We start from the raw sequence: 23,961 nt of genomic DNA on the forward strand, positions 1-23,961 counted from the left end.
CTGCCTCACCACTAATGCAGATTCATCCTCATCTTCATCCTCTGAGGTTTCATGTGCCTCAAATGTGGGTGGTGAGGCTTGGTCTGCAGCGGTGTGTGACAGACACATCAGGGGCCGGAGATGTGGATGTAGAAGTAGCAGCAGCATTCAGCTGCGCACGGTTTTGTGGCATCACTCCCATGATGAGGATCTGGATGAGGATCTGCAGGGCATTGCAGATCCCATCTACAGCTTTCTCGTGTGCAGCTGTGGTAGCCATTCTTTGCACCTGCTCCATGTTCACCATGACCCTCCTTATGTTTCCCAAATCACGGATGACATCGATGTAGCCACTCTGACTGGACAGTTGTTGTTGTTTCAGAGTCATGACTCCAGCTACGACAGGCATGGATTGTTGGAGGGCATGGGGCAACCTGTGGGTGTCCGTTGGGGAGTGCAAGTGGTCTATGATGGGAGTTAGAAACCCAGGCATGGCATCTAGTTTGGCTGCCATGAGTCTGACCCCACCTGCGCCTGTTCAGCCAGCTCCTTCGGGCAGTCTAACACACAGCGTTGGTACGCCGTGTGTTCTTAGGTGAGGTGCTGGGAGCCAGACGTGGTGGTGGGTGCTTCCTGCTGTTTGGTCTGCGCAGGGGGTGGGCTTCCCTGCCCTGCTACTGGAGGTGGGGTTTGGAGGTTGTCCATGAACGGTTGGATTTCGTCATAGTCGTTGCCCTGGGGGTCGTGTACGACCTCACTGACGTGATGTGGAGTCTGCTCTGCAGGAGGTGTTGATTGTCCCTCTGCAATGTAATGGGGAGATGCAGTTTCACAGTGTGTTCCATGTATGTTTACGCATTGGCGAAGTTTACATACGGACTGCATGACAATGTACATTGTGGCTGTTTGTGAGGAAGTGCCTTTTTGATGCGGGACAGTGGACATTTGTACATCACGGATGTGAAGTTGTACTCTCACATTGTTGTCTCACATTTTTCTCTGCTTTTCTGGTGCATTTTCCTGCATGACGCTTGGGAATTCCAGGGCTGTCGCTGGTTATCGCTGTTTGGGACATCACCACTTTTTTAGGCGTCGTGTTATTTTTACCACGGTCATTTGGCGTGTTATCTGGAGGCTATCACAAGGTACCTCCGCGTTGATAATACAACGTTAACACGCCGTTATTTTCCCATGATAGACTGCGATGTGAAGAGTTGCGTTAAGCTAATTTTGCAATAATTATCACACGTTCTAGAGAATATCCCCCAAAATATCTTAAGGCACATCAGGGTTACAAAAAGGGCAGTATACAGGGCTGGAAAAATCAAAAATGTTACTAGACCTGTAGGTCTAGTAACTTGAAAAATCTACTCGACCCATGAACCCGTTTTAAATTGTGTGATCCTAGGCAAATATTTGGCATATGGAGCTGCCCTTTTCTTCATTATCACATGAGAGAGCACCTTCAAATACGCAAATTCGCCATTTCGGCTGTCCGAAAAAAAACACTACTTACTAGACTAAACATTTGCTTGGTGTATGATAAGAATCAAGCACACATATAGGATACACGTGATCCCTGGCTTGCCTCTTAGTTCACTAATAGCACTGTCATCTGGGCAGGATCAAGAATATTTCCCAGTTCATGTTTAAAAACTCACTTAAAAAAATATATTACTAAACCATGATGTGGTAGTACACTCATTAACAGATAGCAAGTTTTCCCTTGAAATGGCCACAAAACGTTCCCACTAACATGCAGAACTGATAAAATTATATAGTGCATAAATAATGTTTGGAAAAGTGGTTTCAGCAAAAAAAAAAAACGAAAAAAATAAACATTTGCACTTCAAGTAAGGTGTATGGATTTGTTTTGATTCTATACAAATCTTTTTTCCGACACAGAATTACATAACTGTGTCTTTATTACCAGTGAAATATTTTTTAAATGTTTTAATAGTTCACTTATAAGCCATTTTAGTGTTGGGTTAGAAAAAAAAGCTTGGAATCTTACAGCCTCTCATTTCACATGCTTTGTACAGCGCAACTGTCACAGTTCACTTTACAAAATCTTCTAACTTCAATCACAGAAAGAATATGAATGTAGGAAGACAAATTGACTTTTGACCAGTGTCTCTGAAAGCTGAGCAGGTGTGACGAGATAAGATTTAAAGGCATATTTATTTAAGCTGGGTCTGGTGGCTCAGTGGACTATTGCGTCCACTGCAGGGTCCTGTGTCTGACCTCATGTTTACGGGTTCAAATCCCATCAGCCTTTTATACATCTGAGGTTGATAAAATGAGTACCATGGAGTTGGGTAACAAACATCTGTTATCAAGCGCCAAGATACCTATGGGTAACGGTGTGCATTATAAATACACGTTATGTTATTGCTCATTCACTATGTGAGCAAGCAGAACACCTGTTGTAGCTTGTCCTGATTAAATCTGGCTCGCCAGAGCAAGTGGATTTAGCGGGACCCGAGTAATTACCAACCTCAACTCATCTGGGGTACCAAACCGTTCCAAACCACCAAATACCTGAAAACCATCATAAAGTGGCATAGTTCTATCCAGACTGGACAATAGGAATTTCGTCTTAGCCGAGACCCCCAACATACACATTGCTTCATAGAGAGTCTCACTACATGCTGTTGCCTATCTGGTCTAACGGACTGACTAACTTGACTGTATCACCCTAATCTTGTCTTCCTTAAACAGGCTTCATACTGAAGGGGGATCCATGTTTCAAGTTGCCTACTTAGTCCACTCTGATCAATCATATTAGCTTGCAAAGAAAGTAGAGGCAGCGGCTCACACCATCTGCGGAACATTGACTCACTATCATCTGAAAGTCCATGAACCAGTCCTTTTCTGGCTGTGCTCCCAGAACTTGGAATTCTATTCCTCTGAAAAGTTAGGAGGCCATCTTCCTTTTGTGTTTAAAAGCAACTCAAAGGTGCTCTCCTCAGTAAGTTTCTTCTTCACCACACATCCGTCCTGACAGGTAAGAGGTACTAACATGTGGGGTAGGTCAGTGTTTGTCAGCAATCTAGCATCCCCACTCAGAGGACATGAATCATTGGCTCTGAAAGACTGACTAAGGGTACATGCTATTGGACCATGGGTGCTCCTCCTCGACTTCCTCCAATTCCCACGGTCTGATTTGTGATCAGTTTGTGTAAAGTCAGTTCATTATTGTTGTGTGCCTTCTTGATGTTTACATTCAATGAACTCTCCTTGAAATTTAGAATACCATGAATTACTCACATTTCATGGGATTTGTCAAGTTATTGACTTGTTAATGGGCATTAAGAACTGATTCCACTGATCTCGCTCACTGCCCTTCTCTTCATTTGCTTAGATAGATGCATTCCTGCATAATGTAAAGCCCAGAATGAGATATAAAAAGTCCTAAAGTCATGAAAGCTTCATGATCCGGATATTTAACCCCATTTTGCGAATAATTTGTAAAGCTATGTTTCTTCAGCATTCAGAGTAGGAAAAAAAAAAGAAGAACTAAGCAACTGCTTGCAATAACTTGCTACAGCCACACAGTTATTACATGAAGTATTACCAAACGATCTTGTTACAACGCTGAGCTGATGCGCTTGTAAAGATTGTTTATTGACATGGAGACACCACCAACGATGCAACCAGCCGATCGTTTCCCAGTCTCCAACTGTACCCACCTATAACCCTGCTCACACGGAGACCACCAACATTCCTGGCACTTAAAGGGCCAAGAAAAATAGAGCCACAACACATTCCCCTTACATAACAATGCAATACATATAATAACAACTTACATAACAATGCAATACATATAATAACAATATAAAGGATGCAGTACAATTGGAATAAGAAAAAAAGGTCAGCACACCTTATTGCAATAAACTGTCAAATGGGTTAAGGGGGTGGGGAGGGAAGAGGGGAGGTATACTATCAGAAAACAGAAAAATATATTTCAGAAATAGCAACTAAGTTATTTCATCACAAAATCTCTGAAAAGAGTTGGACTCTAAGTCTTGTAGCATGTCCCCCACACCCTCTCCCCCGCAGTACTTTTGTCCACCCCATCACCAGAAGGTGATTCGCAAGCCTAGACATCCTACGCTAACAGCCCATGTGAACTGTTACTACATTTTACTTGGTCAAGATAATGGTGAAAGGGCACATATACTTGGTTACACCCTTCCTATACAATCTTGGTTTCATTCCACTTCTTGTTCTTCGCATATTTTTTTCTCCCACCAAATCTTTTTTCTATCTTTGCTGATAAGACCTGGCCCTGGCACCTACCTCCATTTTATCCCAACACAGCAGAGCTTCTCATGGGTAACCACTTGGGATTGAACTTGGAAGTGGATGGTCAGTCCCTCAAAGGCTCAAAGGGCGGGCGCTGTGTTATGCAGTTGGGAGTGGTGTGATGTGCCCACCACATGTCCCTAAGCACACCCTTGAGTGGTATTCTTGTCTCCACGGCATGCGCTGGGTCAGGCGAGACCTAAAAACACTTTACCGCAAGTCAGGGTCACAGTCCTCCTGAAAGCACCGCCTTAATACTCCAACCGGAAAAGTCCTTCAAAATAGAAGTATCACCAAACATATGGGTTCTCAGGGGAATTGGTGGAGACACTGGTCCCCAATCCAGCTCCGCTAATCGCCAGTGTTACAACACTGAGCTGATGTGCTTGTAAAGATGGTTTATTGACATGAAGGGATACACCACCAACGATGCCGCCTGCCAATCAGCCCCCAGTCTCCAACTGTCCTTGCCTAGAACCGGGAGACCACCAACCTTCCTGGCATGAGCTGCCCCCGTACCTACTTAAAGGGCCAAGAAAAATAGCCACAACAGATCTTTAGGCAATGTATCCTGGCACAGCAGAATGTATCCCATCCCTCCTCCTATGCAACACCTCGTTGCTTTACAGCTAGATTTCCACTTTAAAGATGTGCTTGTTGACAGCAACCAAGCACATGAACCCTGGAAACAAAAAGTGCGAGTAACATTTTTACATGGTCAATTCTGCACTACCTTTTCACTTGCAAGGGTTTGATCGGACGTAGGCGGGTCCAATGTGAATACGGGGCATAAATGCAGCCACCCTACTACAATGCAAGGCCGGTTCTGGAGCGTGGGGCCGGACCATCCAAGGGAGCCCTGTTGTTCTCCCAAGGCCCATTCAGAAGCCAGAGTGCACATTGGCTGCCCTGCCAAGTGCCACGCATTTGTTACTCTAATGCATTTTGGTAAATTCATCGCCTCACTGCAAGCCCTCGGTGATTGCCATGCAATTATGTAGAGTAGCATGTTCTGTCTCAATGTGCTTACACTGGGGGTGGTGCTGATGCCTGCTCTGCCTCCTTTGTTTTATTTCTCAGGTGCAATGCGATAGTGTCAGTTACTCTTTTCAGGCTCTGCAAAGGCAGTGATAGCCCTCACTGCCTGCAGTTTGTTTATGCCCTTCCAGGAGGTGGCTTGGTGTCTCAAGAAGGAATAAGGCACAAATACAAAATGTACAGTGGAGTGAAGAACCCAATACAACTGATGTTTTGGTGGACTTTTATTATTCAACAGGCAAAAGGATGAATCCGTTCTCCGATTAGGGCCCATAGTAACCTTTCTACACCACTACAGATTAAGTCTATTGTGCACCACCCTTTATCTCACTCACTCGCCATCACTATCTCTTTGGCTATCTGCCCTCTCCCAAACACTTTCTGTTCTTTCCTCCCTGTGCTCTTTCCTCCTCTTCCAAATCATCTCCCTATTCCCCCTCCGTTCCCCTTTGTCTTGCTCTCCCTTTTGCTTAGGTTTACCCTTACAAGCCCTACGTTTCCTACCCTCAGTCTGATTCAAGCCCAGGTAGCTGTAACAGGCTAGAGATCTGAGAAGTGGAAGTAATGCAAGCAAAGTCTTGCAGTGAGGGCACAACCCCAATCATAACCCTCTTTGAAAATGTAACATACACCTGCACCATCAAAAGACACATAAGCAGAGTTACGGGGCCTACCGGCACAACCCCTTTTGACCCGGTGATACCAAAGACGAGGCTCCAATTCATTTGACCGTCAAGACTGTTGCAAGAGTGCAGGGAAACTAATATCGGCCACAATGTCGACCACCAGCGGCCCCAAGACCACCCAGACCAATAAACTGGCCAGGTACACTTGCCCCAAGACGGCCCTGCCCGAACAGCAACAGCTCAGAGATAAGCTGACGGGGGGGAGCAGAAGGGAATGTCCCAGAACCCACTTTGAAAGATGCAATTGTGGCAATTAGCGAGATTCGTACCTCACTGGAGCAGAGAATGGACACTATCTTCTCCGAGGTGATGCTGATTAGGGCAGACCTTGCTACGAACAGGGAAAAGGTCAAACAACCAGAAATCACAACCACAAGCCTCGATGACACCAACCACTTGCAAAATGAAGTTGGGGAGCTACAAGCATTCCGTAAGTTAGCCGAAGAGAAACTAGATGACTATGAAGGGCGCTCGAGGCGTAACAATGTATGCATCCTAGGAGTACCGGAAAAAGCTGAAGGACAGGCTGCAGATCTCTTCGTGGAGAAACTAATCACTACTCATCTCCAGCCGAAAGGCCTGTCAAACATCTTGGTGGTGGAAAGAGCCCACACAGAGGCCGCCCGAAGCCCAGGGCTCCCCCCCCCCCCCGCCCAATGCTGGACAGGCGCTCTTGAACTATCGAGATAGGGATGTCATCCTGCAAATGGCCAGAGTGGCACCCCCGCTCTGATGGGAGAACTCAGCGATCACCTTCTTTCCGGACTTCACTCAGGTGGTCCAGGGACAGCGCAGATCGTTCTTAGCGGTTGAGAAGAGACCGAGGGACAAAGGCCTAAAGCATGCAATGTTGTTCCCGGCTCGGCTTCGAGTGGAGGCCGGGGGAAAAGTTTGTTTCTTTAAAGTTCCGGAGGAGGCTGCCGAATGGCTGGAGAGACTCCGCAGAGCACAACTCCCACGGACACTAGCAAGCACAGGAGTGCCCCAACGTATTTGTTCTGAATCCGTGACTTTGGCGACCTCAAGTCACGTATAGACTGCTTCCTGTATGGACTCAGGGTAAATAAAGAACAGGGGGGATGAATATGGCTCTTTTGGCTTAATCTAAATACTCCACCACAGTACAAGGACAGCCATACCCAGGGTAACTACTTGATTATGTAGGGGGGGAGGGGGGGGGGGGGGGGAGGAGGAGAAGAGCGGAGCGATACATTCCCCCTTATTTTTCTCCTCTTAGTCTAGTTTTGGGGCGATAGGCACTCTGCATTAAGAAAGTCATGGGCAGTTCCAAGCCCAGAGTGCAGGGGAGCGGTGAGTTGGGAGGGGTTATTGTTTGGTTGTTTTGAATCGACAAGGTAACAAGGTTCCGCTACGAGTAAGGATTGGTAACACGTAAAAGCTCATGACTACGCAATGGGATAAGAGTTTTAAACTCATGAGTTGGAACGTGAATGGTCTGGGGGACAAGGTGAAGCGTTGTGTAGTGCTGCAATATAATAGACGTCATGCCCCTGATTTGTTTCTTGAAGCAATACATCTGGTGGGAAACACATGCAGAGCCCTAGACCGGTGGGGATACAAGTTAGTAGCACATGCAGGCTTCACCACGGGCTTGTGAGGAACGGGTATACTACTGAGGAAATCCTTCCCAATGACAGTGCAATCCTCTTGAGTGGACACGGGGGGAGGTACATAGGCAATCACGGGACAATGGGAGGGAACCACGGTGACCCTTATGTTGGTGTATGTGCCACCGGGCCTTCAGGGACTCGCATTTAAAGACCTGGGTTCTAGCCTACTGGCGGTACCGAACGGTCTCCTAGTAGTGGGAGGGGACCTTAATTTTGTGGTCTCTGGTACGTTAGACCGACACTCTCCGCGAGAACTCCATCCCTCAACTCGCTGGCTCCCGGACTTTCTGGAAGCTCCAGGGCTTCTAGATACATGGCGAGCGTATCACCCTGACACCACCCAGCACACCTTTCACTCTGGTGCTCACAATAGCCAGTCGCGAATTGATTACCTACTTGTCCCACCAGACCAACTAGCACACATTCCGGAGGTCAGACACATGGCGAGAGGTATATCGGATCACTCCCCGTTGTGGACCCATTTTGTCATCGGCCAACATAGAGTGGGACGGGTTGGTCCTATTAACCCCTGGCACCTCCGCAACCCAGTGGTTTGTAAAGCATTACACGCCTCAATAGAACACTACTTCCAAGAAAATTAGGGCTCGGTGCACTCCCACCAGACGCTGTGGGAAGCGTTCAAAACAGTGGTAAGGGGACAAGCACTCTCCCAAATAGCGGGGGCACGAAAAGAGAAAGCGAAAGGAGGTTGCATTTAGAGGATGACATTTCCGGTTTGGAAGAGGAGACTGAAGCGGGGTCCAATCCAGATAAGCTCCATGTCCTACAGCTAAAGAGAGACAGTTACAAAGCCTTGGTGACTGAAAGACAAAGCAGTGAGATGCAGGATAGACTATATGATCAGGGGGCAAAGCGGGGAAACTAATTGCATGGTTAGACAAAAAAAGAACTGGCTAGTAGATTGGTGCAAGAGTTAACAGACAGGGCGGAGCAATGGATCACTGAGATTACCAACACTTTTGCTGCTCACTATAGGGAGACATATTGCTTGCACTCACCTTACACGAAAGATGACTCCCAAGATATCCTTAAAGATATCACTCAGCCAAAACAGTTGGCTGCAGAATTAGATTACTTAGAGGGTGCTCGTACAACAGATGAAATTGCCCTTGCGATAAGAAGCCTTAAATCTTGGAAGGCATCAGGCCCTAATGGCTTGCCGATTGAACTCTACAAACTCAGGCCCTAATGGCTTGCCGATTGAACTCTACAAACTCAGGCCTGATAAACTTGCACCGCACCTGCGTGCAATGTTCGAAGAAAGTAAAGAAAAGAGGGAACTGCCATCAGACCAACGAATAGCGACTCTGGTGACTGTACACAAGGAGGGCAAGACGAGGACAGACTGTGCTTTATATAGTCCAATCTCTTTACTTAACGCTGAACCCAAGATCTTGGCTAAGCTCCTTGCTCCTAAGCTGGTCAAGGTGATCGGTGGATTGGTTCATCGGACCAATCAGGCTTTATGCCACAGCGCAACACTGCCTTGAACCTACGTGGAGTACATGGAGTGATGGGGAGGGTGACCACCATACAGGAAGCGGCGATAATCGTGTCACTTGATGCCACAATGGCGTTTGATATAATTGAGTGACTGTACCTATTCTAAATCCTGGGAAAAATGGGGTTTGGTCCCAGTTTTATCCAGTGGGTACAGCTCCTATATTCAAAGCCTCTAGCCTAAGTAGTTGTTACCAACAAAAACGTCCAAAATCTTCACCCTGAGTATAGGGACTCGTCAGCGTTGCCCTCTCTCCCTGCTCCTGTTTGCACTGGCGTTGGGAGCCCTTGGAGTCCTGGATACGGAAGGACATGGCGATACGTGGACTGAGGTGGGCAGACACGTGGGAAAACTATCTCCTTGTACGCTGATGACTTACTCCTGTTTTTGGCCTCACCAAAGGCATCCCTCATAGCTGTACTAGACATCTTTGCAGTCTTTGGCAGATACTCCGGGTACTCTATCAACTGGAGTAAATCAGTACTACATGTCCTCCATGGACCCCAGCCTGACCTCCCATGGGGATGCCCGGTGCAGATTACCACGGTAGGCTTTAAGTACCTAGGCATCTATATCACAGCTGACCCTACGGGTAGATCTGCTCAATCTCCTCCCGCCCCTACAGAAATTGCAGAGGGATTCGGAACGCTGGAAGCCGCTTACACTCTCTTTGTTGGGCAGGGTGTCCTTATTCAAAATGATGTCCTTGCCACGCTTCCTGTATGTGTTGCAGAACTCATCGGACCTCGTCCCTTCAAGCTACTTTAAAAAAAATTGAAAGCCTGCAGAGAAGCCTTCTGTGGAGTGGTAGGCCACGTATAGCGCTCTCCAAACTGAATCTCAACTGATACGATGGGGGTATTGGTCTCTCTGACCTTAAAAGATATTACTGGGCAGCGCATCTAGCTGCCATCAATCATGGCACATATAGGCAAGCTGACGACCCAGGCTATGCAATGGTTAGATGGCTGCTGCCGGGAGGGAACTACAACAGGGCTCTATATACAAACAAAGGGAAACTATCTGACTGGGCCGACAAAGCATTCTGTGCAAATTTGGCATGCAGTTACTAGAAGTCTGGGGTGGAAACGCAAACCAACATTGGCTACCCCCCTGTGGGACTCTGACCTACTGGGGAACTTGTGGAAAACTAAAGGCTTCGACAAATGGGACCTTATAGGCATCTCTAGGATCGGTGACCTCTGGGTGAAGGGAGAGGTTAAATCATTTCCCACCTTGCAACAGGAGCACAATCCAGCCGCCACAGAACATTTTAGGTACATACAGGTTTGACACACACTACAGACATGCCTCAAGAAGGGAGAAACTTCTCCTGAATCCTCACCTCTTGAGGACAGGATTCTGGACAGCTACTAGCCAACAAAAGCCATTTCACTAACCTATAAAAAAATTTGGTAAATAACTCAGTTGAACATCTCCAGCGACTACGGGAACAAGCATTTGCAATGCAATAGGTCTCGCATTTATAAGAGTTTGAGCTATTAGCATTGTAAAATTACAATGCCTTTTATTTATGTTTTGGTTTTAAAACAAATAAAAGGCATTGTCATTTACAATGTCAGTAGCATAAACTCGCATAAAAGCAGTGTGCGGCGTGCAGCAGTGTGTAATGCAGCAGTGGGCGGCGTGCAGCAGTGGGCGGCGTGCAGCAGTGGGCGGCAGTGAGAAATGCAGCAGCGAGTAGTGCGAGGCGTGCAGCAGTGCGAGGCGTGCAGCAGTGCGAGGCGTGCAGCAGTGCGAGGCGTGCAGCAGTGCGAGGCGTGCAGCAGTGCGAGGCGTGCAGCAGTGCGAGGCGTGCAGCAGTGCGAGGCGTGCAGCAGTGTGTAATGCCGCAGAGTGCGGCCTGCAGCAGTGAGTAATGCAGCAGTGAGCAGCAGTGCGAGGCGTGCAGCAGTGCGAGGCGTGCAGCAGTGCGAGGCGTGCAGCAGTGTGTAATGCGGCAGAGTGCGGCGTGCAGCAGAGTGCGGCGTGCAGCAGTGAGTAATGCAGCAGTGTGCAGCAGTGCGAGGTGTGCAGCAGTGTGTAATGCGGCAGAGTGCGGCGTGCAGCAGAGAGCGGCGTGCAGCAGAGAGCGGCGGTGTGAGGCGTGCAGCAGTGTGTAATGCGGCAGAGTGCGGCGTGCAGCAGTGAGTAATGCAGCGGCGTGCGGCAGTGCAAGGCGTGCAGTAGTGTGTAATGCGGCAGTGTGTAATGCGGCAGTGTGTAATGCGGCAGTGTGTAATGCGGCAGTGTGTAATGCGGCAGTGTGTAATGCGGCGTGCAGCAGTGTGCGGCGTGGTTTGTAAACAACAAGAAAAGCGGACATCAAAGGAAGGGTGGGAGGGAACGAGCATATGGGGTGCGAGTTATAACGAAAGTTCTGGCGAAAGCAGTCTGTTGCTTTCAAGTCCGATGCCAGATACCAGCTTCGCGCTTGAATGCCTCACATGCACTGGCCATAAACCGCATTCCTAAGGTCTTGTGCCCCTTACTAAATCTCTGAATGCGTGAGGCGGCGCACGTGCAGGAAGTAGCTGGTGGCAAATGGAATGTGCTGGGTTGTGCGCGTAACCGCCACCCGATCCGCCTGGGAAGCCTTTGGTAGCATTTTCGGAAGCCCCTACATAAGTCTCGCTGAGCGATCGCTTACGCGATAGCCAGGCGAGACCTAAAAATGGGAAAGGGACGGCATTATTCTGGATGACGAAGACTGGGGGTTGCGATCGCCTGCCCACGGGAAGTGGCTATATCAGCCAGACAAAACCAAAGGGGATGATGACGGAGTGTTGGACATTGCAAGCACTCACCCCAGTCAACTGATCTGGGTTTAATCCATCATTCTTTAGCTCACTCTGCCACCCCAGTTCAGACATGGCCATATGCAAATCAGTCTGACCCTGTGCCTCGTGGGAACAGTCCAGCCCAAACTGCCAAGCCATGTCTTCCCTGAACCGGATACAAGCAACCTGGGACCTGTTTCTGGCTAATCAGACGTCATCAGCCGGCTAGCTTGAATCCAGTGGCAAAGTGAGCAAGGGACCCACGTCTGGGCATACCCTGCCAACTTAGGGCAAACAAAGCAAAACCAAAGGGGATGATGGACGGAGTGTTGGACATTGCAAGCTCTCACCCCCAGTCAACTGATCTGGGTTTAATGGGGAGGGCAGAGGACAGTAACCGTGGAGGTGAGGGCACATTCCTGCATATACTCCGGGAATGCCCATTGTGAGACCGGCCTCACGGCGTTGCCCTCTCCATCACCCAGCCAACCTGCAACCACCCTCAAGACACGACATCTCCGACTCCGGCCGCCCCAGCCACCCCCGATCCGCGGGCCGACCAGAGGCCTGACAGACTCAACACCCTACCACGCATGTCCAACTGAGGGAGCGGGAACCCTCGAGCCAGACCCAGAGGCGCCAGCCCAGTCACACCTCGGGTCGCCTTCCCCGGGAGGACTCGATCGGCCACCAGGCCCCTGGGGAGCAGGCGCCTCCCCTGCCGAGCGTCTGGGGTCCCTCCCAGACCCACCTGAAAAGACCAAAGAAGTGAGCAGCAGGAAATCCCGCCGAACCCCCTCCGTCACCCCAGTCCCCCCTCTGCGAGCACTCCGGACTTCAAAGAACCAGCGGAGTATAACAAGGGGTGCCGGAGAAGCAAGTGCAGAGAAGACCTGGAACCATCCGAGCCTGCAGACGCTGTCGCGGCTCCTGAATGCTGAAGTTACCTGGGCCTGCTGAGTGACTCGCGGCCTCTTGCTATTGAACCATCTGAGCCCAGCGGACGAGGTCGCGGCTCCCGAACATTGAACCATCTAGGCCTGCTGAGTGACTCGCGGCCCCCAGCTATTGAACCATCTGAGCCTGCTGACGGAATCGCGGCTACCGAACTCCGACCACCTGTGCCTGCTGAGAGACTCGCGGCGCTCCCCCTTGAGGACGACTCAGTAAGAGATCGCCCAGAGACACGACACCCTCCAGCTCGAGGATTGTGAGCTTTCCGCAGGGTATTTCGCAGAGACCCTATCTTGAAAGACTGTCCCGCTACCCCCATTCCCCCCGACCGATTGGTGGTACGTTGTGCCACTGCTGTACTGCTTGCATCTTGGATCATAAAGATCCCTTGAAATCATCGATAAAAGAACCTATCGTCTTACAAAGAATATGTGTGGTGTCATTCTGTTCGTAGTGTATCTCAGGGTGTGCGCGCCTGGTTCGGCCTACTTGGGAGAGGTGGGTCAAAGGGGTGGGCAGGACGTGTATCGAACCCCCCCTCCGGCGAACGCCTTTCCAACACCCATATATCCAGAGTTATTGGAAGAAAATACATGACATACTTAGTGAGGTGCTCACGCTTGCTGTTCCCTCGGAGGCCATACTTAGTGAGGTGCTCACGCTTGCTGTTCCCTTGGAGGCCAAACGATGTCTCCTGATTGTGTGGGAGCCAACAGATCTTACCAACAAACATTACATGGGTCACACTGGAAAGGAGGATGGCAAAGCGGAATATTGCCCAAATGTGGCAGGCTATACAGGCACCAGCCGTGTCCGCTTGGAAGAAGGACATGGATTGGTGTATGTTCCGTGAAAAGACAGTATATGTATCTAGGGGATGCCCGAAAAAGTTGTCTTACTTCTGGAATGATTGGAATGTGTATCGTGGTAATATCTGTGCTCCGCCAGCTGCGTCACCCCAGGAAGTTCTCTCATCGCCATGATAACTGTTACCAACTAGTAAATTAGACTTCACATGTAACCGATAAGGATTGCATCAATGTCTACAGAATGCCATGCAATTTTGTACCTTGTAATGTCGTCTCCTTTTGTTCAATAAAAAGAACTTTAAAAAATAAAAAGACACAAAAGCTGACAGCAGAGGACCCATAGGGGTGGTTCACCCTCTACCCTGCAGACGTCTGTTGCTCTGTTCCGTCTGGAGTATTCAAGGCTAACAGTAGAATATGTACCCAAGTACCATGAAATGGAGAATGCTGCCACCCCTCCACACCCAGTCAGGAATATTGCGGCAGCGTACTAGTCCTTCCTCCAGGTTTGTTAGCAGACAGTGTGCAGGTACTGGGGCGCTCAATCATCAAGAGATGAGAAAGTGCTGTATATTGAGAAGGAAGGAGGGGGTTCATGTTACATTCATTAGCCAGCAGAGCCTTCAAGACAGGGTCTCAAGTATATGGGATTACACCAGGAGAGTTACAAATTGGCAAGATAAACTGACTGCAATTTGCCAACCAGCAACCATTTTTCTGTTGTATTTGCAAATTTGTTATTTTCATTATGAAACAGAATTAGGGGTGCCAAAATTCAAGGATAAAAGTCGCTGGGCATCTCAGTAGTTTTTAGGTTTAACTTCTTGCTATATAGTACCACTCAAAGTGTCATGCTTGAGGTATATATAAATGTCACACATATGAACACTGCAAATATACAATTGTCAAACATGTACATACCAAAAACTTGGCAGGTATGGTATATTCATGTTTTTTTTATGTTTGATGTGTGCCTGTAGCTTGTCCTCTGTGCCTAGCATCTTATTCACATGAGAGCCAAGGGGAAAACATTTTTTGCTGCAACAACTTCAGTGCTTAATGTAAGAGCTCACAATGATGGGGCAGGCAATGTCAGTGCAGGGCAGATTTTTCCTAGCTAAACTGTAAACTACCAATTGAAAGGGTTGCCTCTTTTTTTTGAGAAAAATGACAGCAAAATCTTCCCTGGATATTCTTCAAGGACACCAAGATACTGCCTGCATATGTAGTGGATGGTACAATGGTGCAGCAGTCCACACATGGTATTTAATTTCCAGGCCCTGGACAAGCTTTCTACACTTTAGGAATAAGCCACTTTACCATGTTTACAGAGGAAGCACAGGCACTTTACCATTGGTAAGCAGGGGTTGAGTGCACAGAGTACTCAAGGCAGCAAACCGGATAGGGAAAAAAATCTTGGCTACAACAAGCAAAAGATGGTAATTTCCTGCAATCATAATGACAGACTCCCAACCCCTCACACAATGTACGGTTCTCAAGACGTTTAGTAGCTAGGGTAAATACATAGTCAGTATTGGTGGGACCACCAAGAAGAAAGGTAAAACAATTGTGGAGACTGGCCTTAGTGTTTCTCCACCATTTGAAACTTGCCCACAGAAATATACAAGAAGAAAGGCAAGTCGGAGAAGAAGGAATTTGCTCAACTAGGCACAGAGGCAGCACTATTTTGCCCAATAATAAAATAGAAAAAAGGTAAACAGGAAGATTAAATGGTTCAAACGCATACAATACATACATGATTGTGAGAAATAAATATATATTTTCTAAACAATAAATATCACAGTTACAATTTAAAAATTTGACAGTACCTGGCCTCACTAAAGAAGTTAAAATGAATATTACCAATATATATTAAAAACCAATATTCTACAACTCAATTTTTTTCCAATATGACACCAGTACATTTCACAAACCATTTGTGAGTTGAGGATCTTGGCAACCTAATTTGATATTTATTAATTTATAAATCCCCCGACAGGGGTATCGCCGCCCTATAGTTACTACAGCCGACCAGAAATAGCAGCTAATCAGAACAGTGAGGTTTATAGCAGCCTTCTGAACTTAAAGTAGTCTGGGCAGTGACGCTGGTGGATGGACAGTTGGTTCCAATAGTAAGGGGCTGGGTGGGAAAAAGCTTTAGCACCCAACCATGATTTTTTGTAGTGCGGACTAAGAAGTAGAGCTTTGGAACCTCATCGAAGGGACCTAAGAGGCAGATATTTGGTATATGTATCTGATAGATAACTGGGGCCTAGGCCATTTAGAGATTTGTGCACAATGCAACAGACCTTAAATCTGATCCGCTTCCGCACCGGAAGCCAATACAATTGTTACAGAAGAGGGAGGAAGGCCGTTCGGGGAGGAGCATTGGAGACCAAACAAGCTGCAGTGTTCTGGACTACTTGCAATCTATTTAAGGAGACTTCATTGGCTGAGATCAGCAGGGCATTGAAGTAGTCTAGGCGGCTCAGCACTAGTGCCTGGATCAGAGTTTTCCAAGTAGTTAGAGGTAAGAAAGGGAATACTCTTCGGAGAAGACGAAGACCCTTTTTTGTTCAACCAAACCAAGGTATCTGTAGGCTGGTACTATTGCAAATGCATGACTGACTATTTATTCATCACCACCATGGGTACAAAAAGTTTTTGCCAAATACCAAATCATTTGTGTATGTTGTTTTTACTGCTGTCTTATTGTTTTCGCTGTACTTATGAAGGACACTTTATTGATCCAACAGGTGCAAGTCAACTTTCACGCCTGCTTTGGGGACCAAGATTTATGATTGGCCAAAGCAGTCCCTAAATCTGCTACAAAGAGGCTAAACAAGAGAAGGGGGAGCACACCACCTTTTTTCAACCTCATGTAAATATAGATCCTAGAGGATAAAGCAGAAGCGATGTTAAGCTTTAATTGAACTGAAGTTCCACTGTATATCTGCCAGATTTTCTTGTCACGGGCTGGTACGGCTCCAGCATTCATTAGATCAAAGATCACTGCTTATGTTCCTAGTAGAATCCTCCGCTCTTCTACCCAATTCCTCCTTAGCACCCCTCGCTATCGGAAAAAAAAACTTGGCGGATCTAGATTCACTAACCTTGCCCCCCTGTTCCGGGACTCACTTCCTCTCACCATTAGATCTATCCCCACTTATTCTTTTTTTTGCAAAGCTCTTAAAACCTATTTCTGTTAGCATACCCATCTTGTTGCCCCTCTGAAGTAGCTTTGTCCCAGCGCCAAGAAACCGCTTGGTAGTAGCGCGCTTTACAAATCCCTTCAACTTCAGATTGCTTGTATGCAATATCCAAATTATAACATGTATTCTACAATAAGCCTATCAACTCCAACAAATGTTGTTTCCAAGTTCATGAAGCAACCAAACAGTAGTTTTCCAGCATTCAAATATTTACAACAAAAGCAGTGCTAACATTTTATCTGATGTACGATCAAAAAAGACCATTTAAAGAATGGCAGAAGACGTTGATATACAACCCAGTTTGTAACTGATGCAGCAACTTCAACATAAAGTAATGTCATTAGTTAATAGTTCACTAGGTCTGTGCAGGGGTCGTTTATACAGCGGGCGGAGTAATGCCCCCCTTCCCTCAATTCCGTAACCCCTTGCTGATTTTAACTGCCTCCCCCATGCATATTTATGGCTCACCCAGGTGTTTTCATGGCACTTCCATGCTGAGAATCCTGGAGCCGGGCCTGCTACAATGACACCTAGAAAAACGTGTCCAACATATAAGATGAAATAACGCGCAGAGGAGGCTACCCTGTATTAGTGAAGTGTTCGAAATATAATTATACACCAGTTTTTTTTTTTTTTTACCGTTTCACTGAGTTAATGGATACCGACACCGGACCCCACTCATTCCCTCACTCACATCAAGGCCAAACACTGAGGTATCCTAGGTGAGGCCAGGCCACGCCCCCGGTAACACCTCTTCTCCACCAAGAGGTACATACCCTCTACCATGCCCCTAAACCTCAGCAGACCACCATTCTCTTTTCCCCTGAAGATTTACCTGCACATCCTCATTCCGCAGCTCGTCGATCAGCACGGCAATGGGGTAAAGCGAGTCGTCTCCGTCAGCACCAGCCATCCTGAGCCCGAGAGAAAAGCACCACTTCCGGCCGCAAAGAGGAAGGCGCGGGGTCTCCGGGAGGAAGCGGCAGCTGGAGCAGGGGCGGGGAACCAGTTTGCTGCCTTGGGCTTTCTCTTATTGGGCGTAGACGTAGAACGAGTACTCTTCTGACGTAGAAGTCACCGATGGCGGCCATTTCTAAAGTACAACGCAGGGGACACAGCACACGTTTCTGGTCTATTGAAGGGAAATATCAGCTCTGTTAGAATACTCTTTAAACACCTAACAATATGTCGTACATGAGGTAGTTTGATTATAAACTAACAATTGTTTCCTTTCATGTTATTCTCACTAATGCATTAGCTTGCATTAGTTTGCTAGAGTATCTTCATAGCGTTCTTTTACAACCTTTCAATTATGTTATCGTGTTTTTGTTTCTTTTTGCCACTGCTCCAGTCTACTGTGCAACTCCAATATGGCCCACTTGTCTCGTACACCATAATAAAGGCTGTTACGAGAGGCGAGGCGAGGCGAGGCTTAACTATCCCTTTTCAATTATTCCCTAGGTTCTGCTAAAATATGAGCAAAAACGGTAGTAAAGTGAGAAAAAGTCCCCTCTTAGCTACGATAAAGAGTCTCGTGTTGTGAAATGTGTTAACAATTTTTGTAGACAGTATGTTTTATGTAACAGGGTTGGTTTATCAACACGAATGTGTAAAAATATATGTTAAATAACTAGCTATTTGTTTGTTTACCTCTTAGTTTTTAGTTTTATAGTGAACTCATTAAAGCGACGTTCGTATTAAATGAATTACAATGCACATTGGGGAAAATAGTTTACAGATAGCTGACTGCTTAGGTTTGCTAAATGCTTTTAAGGCTGTGCTTCCGCTTGTACTTTTTAAAAATTTATTTATTTTATGCGTTTTTATATAGCGCAGACTTTACCCGAAGGTGTCAGAGCGCTTCACAATAGGAACAGTAATGATTCATGAGGAGAAAATTACAAGTGAGCATGTTACAAAAGCAAACATTACATTACATGAGGCAATAGTAACAATTGTGCATGTATCAAGAGCAAACAAAATACAAGAGGTAGCAAACAATACGTTACAAGAGGAAAAAGTGACGTGTGCATGTTACAAAAGCGTACAAAGTAAAAGTAGAGGTATAATACTGCAATAAATGGCAGACACTCAGAACACAAGAGCAAACGTTACGTTACATGAGGCAATGGTGGCAATTGTGCATGTATCAAAAGCAAACAAAATACAAGAGGTAGCAAACGATACGTTACAAGAGGAAAAGTGACGTGTGCATGTTACAAAAGAGTACAAAGTACAAGTAGAAGTATAATACTGCAATAAATGGTAGACACTCAAACCACAAGAACACACTGGGAATGCTCTTCTATAGTCATGGAGAAGAGAATTTCCTATAATGGAAGGACTTCCTTCACATAATAGAGAGGGCGTGAATTAAATTTGGAAGTGTCTTAGAAGGAGGAGAACTTTGAGGGCATTTTGAAGGCCTGGGAAGAGGTGGTGGTCCGGAGCTGAGGCGGAAGTAAGTTCCAGATTCTCACCGCGTTGCCTGAAAAGGATTGGGCGATAGATCTTTTCTTCATGAAAGTGGGAGGTTCAAGCAATACATTTTCCGCATTACGTGATGGCCTAGAGCCTCCAGAGATTTTCAGTTTATTCGCCAGGTAGCGAGGAGAGGAGGAGTGCAAGGCTTTGTGGGTGATACAAACAGTCTTGTAGATAGATCTTGCCTCGATGGGAAGCCAACGGAGGGTGGATAAAATGGGTGTGATGTGGTCGCTTCTTTTGGCCCCATATATGAAACGAGCTGCTGAATGGAGAACAGATTTAAGGGGGGACAGGTGGGATTTGGAGAGGCCAGTAAGAAGAGAGTAGTCCAGTCTGGAGAGAACCAGCGATTGGACCAGGGTTTTAAGGTCTTGCTCCGGGAAGAAGCGACGAATCCCCCAAAGAAGGCGTAGTTGGTATCGGGCAGACTTTGCAATGGAATTGATGTGGGAGAGTAGATTGAGTTTTTTGTTGAGTATGACACCAAGGGATTTTGCGCTGTCGACAATGATGGGTTTATTGTTAAGTAGATTCATCTTATCCATCCATGATTGAACCAGGAGAAGAGAAAGTGAGGAGGAGAGGAGGAGGAATTCAGTTTTGGAGGGATTCAGAATCACTTGATGAGTTAACATCCAGTTTTGAATGGAGTCGAGAGTAGAGCTTAGGATGGAGAGATCGTGAGTGGAGGCCACCTTAAGGTAGATTTGGGTGTCATCCGCATAGAGATGATAGTGGATCCCGGATTTACTTTGGAGATTTCCCAATGGTTCTAAATAGAGATTGAACAATGTGAGTGCAAGTATAGAGTATGGGGAACACCTTGACCTACCGCCAAAGGAGATGAAAGACTGTTCGTTATTTTGATCATTTGGGATCTATCAGAGAGGAAGGAAGCAAACCATTTAAGTACAGTGCCCTCCATGCCCATTCTCTGTTGAAGAGTGTTAAGGAGAGTGTTGTGATTGACAGTGTCAAAGGCTGCAGAAAGGTCAAGGAGAATTAGAACACAAGACTCCCCCGAATCGAGAATCCGCAGCGCCTCATCAATGACTTGCAGCAGGACTGTTTCAATGCTGCAGTTTTGAATGAAGCCGGACTGGAAATTGTCAAGAAGATCATTTTCCTTGATATGACGAGAGAGTTGTTTTGCTACACATCTTTCTGTGATTTTCGCAAGAAAAGGTAGGTTAGTGATGGGGCGGAAGTTGTTGAGGTTGTTCGCATCGGCGGTGGGTTTTTTAAGCAGAGGTGTGACCTGCCCAGTTTTGAAGGAAACAGGAAGGGAGCCTTGACAGAGGGAGAAGTTAACCAGAGTGGTCCAATAGGAAAGAGAATGGGTATAGAAGTCAATGGCAATGGCACTAGGGATGGGGTCAAGAGAATGGTTGGAGGGCTTTGTTTCGAGGATCCATTTGAGGAGGGCATCTTCAGAGATGGTGTCAAAGTTCTGCCAAATGGCTAAGGATTTGCGCTCCTCTGGAGGGGTAGGATGAATGACCTGATCCATAAGTGATTTCACTTTTTCGTCAAAGAATATAGCGAATTCCGCTGCTTTCTTTGTAGAATCCTCCAACTTGGAGGTTGGGGGAGAGCCGTTTGGTTTCTTGATGAGATCGAATAGTTTTTTGGGTCTATTTTTGGCTGAGTCGAGGAGGGTTCTGAAGTGCGACGCTTTTCCAAGGAAGATGTGCTTGTGGTACTTGGATCTTGTGGAATGAAGTGTGGCCAAATTATCAGTGGAGGGCGCTTGTCTCCATTGTTTCTCCAGGAATTTTAGGTACTTCCTTTCTTCATAGAGGGATTTGTTGAACCAAGGTGCTGAGGGAGTAGGCCTTTTCTTTTTGCTTTGGAGAGGAGCGACGTTATTGATTTCGACTGCAAGGACTGTGAGGCATTGGGAGGTGAGTTCGTTAACATCTAGGTTCGGGTCTAGCCTTGGAAGTGATAGCAAAGGGTACTGAGGTCAATATTTTTAGTGTCACGGAACCAGGAGGTAGCCCTCCTAGGTTGGCCGAGAGTTATAGAGTGTGATAGGTGAAGAGAGAATGGGATGAGGAGGTGGTCAGACCAGTCTACATGATTAGGGGTAGCGATAGTAAGCATGCCTGCTTTAGAAATAACAAGGTCCAGGATTGAGCCCTTAGAGTGTGTTGTTTCTGTGCAGTGTTGGATGAGATCATTTGCAGAGAGGAAGGTGGCCAGCAAATTCGCAGAATAGTCTTGAGGCGAGCGAGCCCCAGTGGAGATTGAAGTCACCCACGAAGATCTGATTGTCACTTTGCGAGTATTGGTCGCTGATGAAGTCAGTGAGTTCCTCCATAAACGAAGGGCCGCTACCAGGCGGGCGGTAAATGGCATGGAATCTGAGGGGTGAGCGGTGGTGCAATAGAAGCTCAAGAGATAGACATTCAAAGGTACGGAAGGAGCTGTTACGAAAAGCCTTAAGTTGAAGGGAGTTTCTAAAGATGGCTGCAACACCTCTCCCAACTTTGTCAATTCTGACATTTTTAAATATAGAATAGCCTGTGGGTAATAGGAGATCAAACATAGAGTGAGAGGTATCGTTGAACCAGGTCTCTGTGAGGAAGAGCATGTCAATATTGTGAAGGATGATGGTATCGGAGATTTCAAGTTTGTGTTTTATTGCAGATCTGCAGTTCTGCAGCAGACAGCGCAGCTCTGTCGAGACTGTTTTGGTGACAGGGGCACTTGGGCTATGAGGGGTGATAGGGATATTGTACTTATACGATGGTGCTCGGGAGGGTGTAGGTGGATGAGTGGTTCTGACAGAGGAGATGGTCGGTGTAGGAAGGTGGATATCTGACTATGTTTACCCCCAACTTTTTGCCTAGTGTCTAGCTGGTTTTTCGACTTAGTTGGCCTGAGATCCTGCCATTCAGGGCCTCAGGCTGTCTGCTCTCTCTTTAAAATGGACTCCATGTACCCTAGGTACATATCCAATTGGTAAGGATCACCTTATTGGACCCTGTACAGTGTACCCTAGGTACCCAGGGCATAGGTGTACACTAGGCCTACCAGGGGCTGCAGCATGTATTATGCCACGCCTGGCCTGGCCTTCCAATCAGACACAACTGGCTGATCACTCAGCTGGGGCAAGGTCATGTAATCACCCCTTGCTTAGGTGTAGTATTCCTATACCTACCTTATATATAGACACATGTGTACCTATCAGCCACTCCTATGGCAGGCCTTAACAATCCTGGAGGCAGAGTGCTTGGTAACATGTGAGATGGTGCTCTAGCATGAGCTGAGCCTGTCTGCAGCTTTCGGAACCATGTCCTTATAGCTGTTCTATGATATAGCCTACCATATACTCTTACAGTGCCTTATAATCTTAAACGGTTATGGTAACTATGGTATGGCTTTATCAAAACATGTCGTGTAAGGTGTCTAACACTTTGGAATAATACCCCCATCCCATTTCTGTTGATGAGGATATTATCCCTCCCTTCTATAGGGAGAAGACATGTTGAAACCTACTTACCCGGTTAAAGTTAACCAGAGCCCCAGCATCACAAAATGGATGCTGCTGCCACAACACAAGTCTGACCTCCTGCTGCTGGGAGTGATCCCGGCACGGGAGGCTTGGACAATAGGTTTCCTGCCTTGGGAGGTGCGAGCACCACCCCAGACAGGCCTTAGTGTATTGGGGCAGGGAGGGATGAAAGAAACTAGACACTGCCTGGGGCACACAAGGTGTCCCATGCATAGTCCAGTTCAAACCGGTGCTGGGGCACTCCAGCCCCAGTCCTGGCGTGAAACTGGACAAAGGGAAGGGGGTGTAAACACCCCCCTCCCAGGTCCCACCCATAAGGCGTGACCTAGCAGGCAACCCAGCCCCCAAGATTAGTATAAGTGTGGTAGCTGGGCCGCAGGAGATTAGATTATCCTGAACCTGCAACTTGAACAGAAACTCTGGACCTTCGACATTCGACGAAAGAAGAAGACTGAAGAATCTCCCTTGTGGCCAAGGAGTGGCTACCCTGTGCAAACAGGCACCATCAAGAGACTTACCCTTTGCTTTGCTGAAGTTCTACGAGGGACCGACTGCAGAGCCCGACCAGAGCCTTGACTTCCAGACTTCTCCGACCCTGATCCACATCCACAGCCGAGCTGAGATCCCTGGAGGCGACGAGAGACGTGGGACCGGCTACCTGGGAAAAATGGCGAGTATCTTCCAGCGCAGCTTCTGAGGCACCCTCGAAGTTGTGCACCGGGGATTGAGAAGCCCCAACCCCAAGCACCATCTGCACCGAAGATCAGCCCCCCACACTCCACGAGTCCTGCGTGGGGCCCTTCTGCATTTTCCTGCTTGCCGTGTCTGTCCGGTTGCTTGCCCGTTGGCTAGCGGCCTTTGCGACGACACACCTTTGAATTTCCACTGCTGGTTTGGCTCCTCCAGACTGGCCGCTGCTCCTCTGCAAAAGAGAAGCACCCCAGACCTTCCTGGTCTGCACCAGAAGCAAGTCCTCCATTCTTCGTGGGTTCCGCTTGCCAAGGCTTGGTGAGTCCTAGTTCGACTTCGACGCCG

The 23,961-nt window shown here is 47.3% G+C and overlaps 1 protein-coding gene across 1 annotated transcript in view; it reads right to left on the reverse strand.

The window, feature by feature from the left end:
* The window catches only part of PPP2R1B (protein phosphatase 2 scaffold subunit Abeta), a 206,360-nt gene that overhangs the window by 168,565 nt on the left and 13,834 nt on the right, over window positions 1–23,961 (reverse strand). The window contains exon 3 of the mRNA XM_085645800.1: window positions 17,755–18,051. Coding sequence (XP_085501926.1) covers window positions 17,755–17,832 — 78 coding nt within the window. The 5' untranslated portion in view covers window positions 17,833–18,051. The remainder of the gene's footprint in view (window positions 1–17,754; window positions 18,052–23,961) is intronic.

This window comes from Triturus cristatus, chromosome 3_1, assembly GCF_964204655.1.
Source record: "Triturus cristatus chromosome 3_1, aTriCri1.1, whole genome shotgun sequence".
Lineage (NCBI taxonomy): Eukaryota > Metazoa > Chordata > Amphibia > Caudata > Salamandridae > Triturus > Triturus cristatus.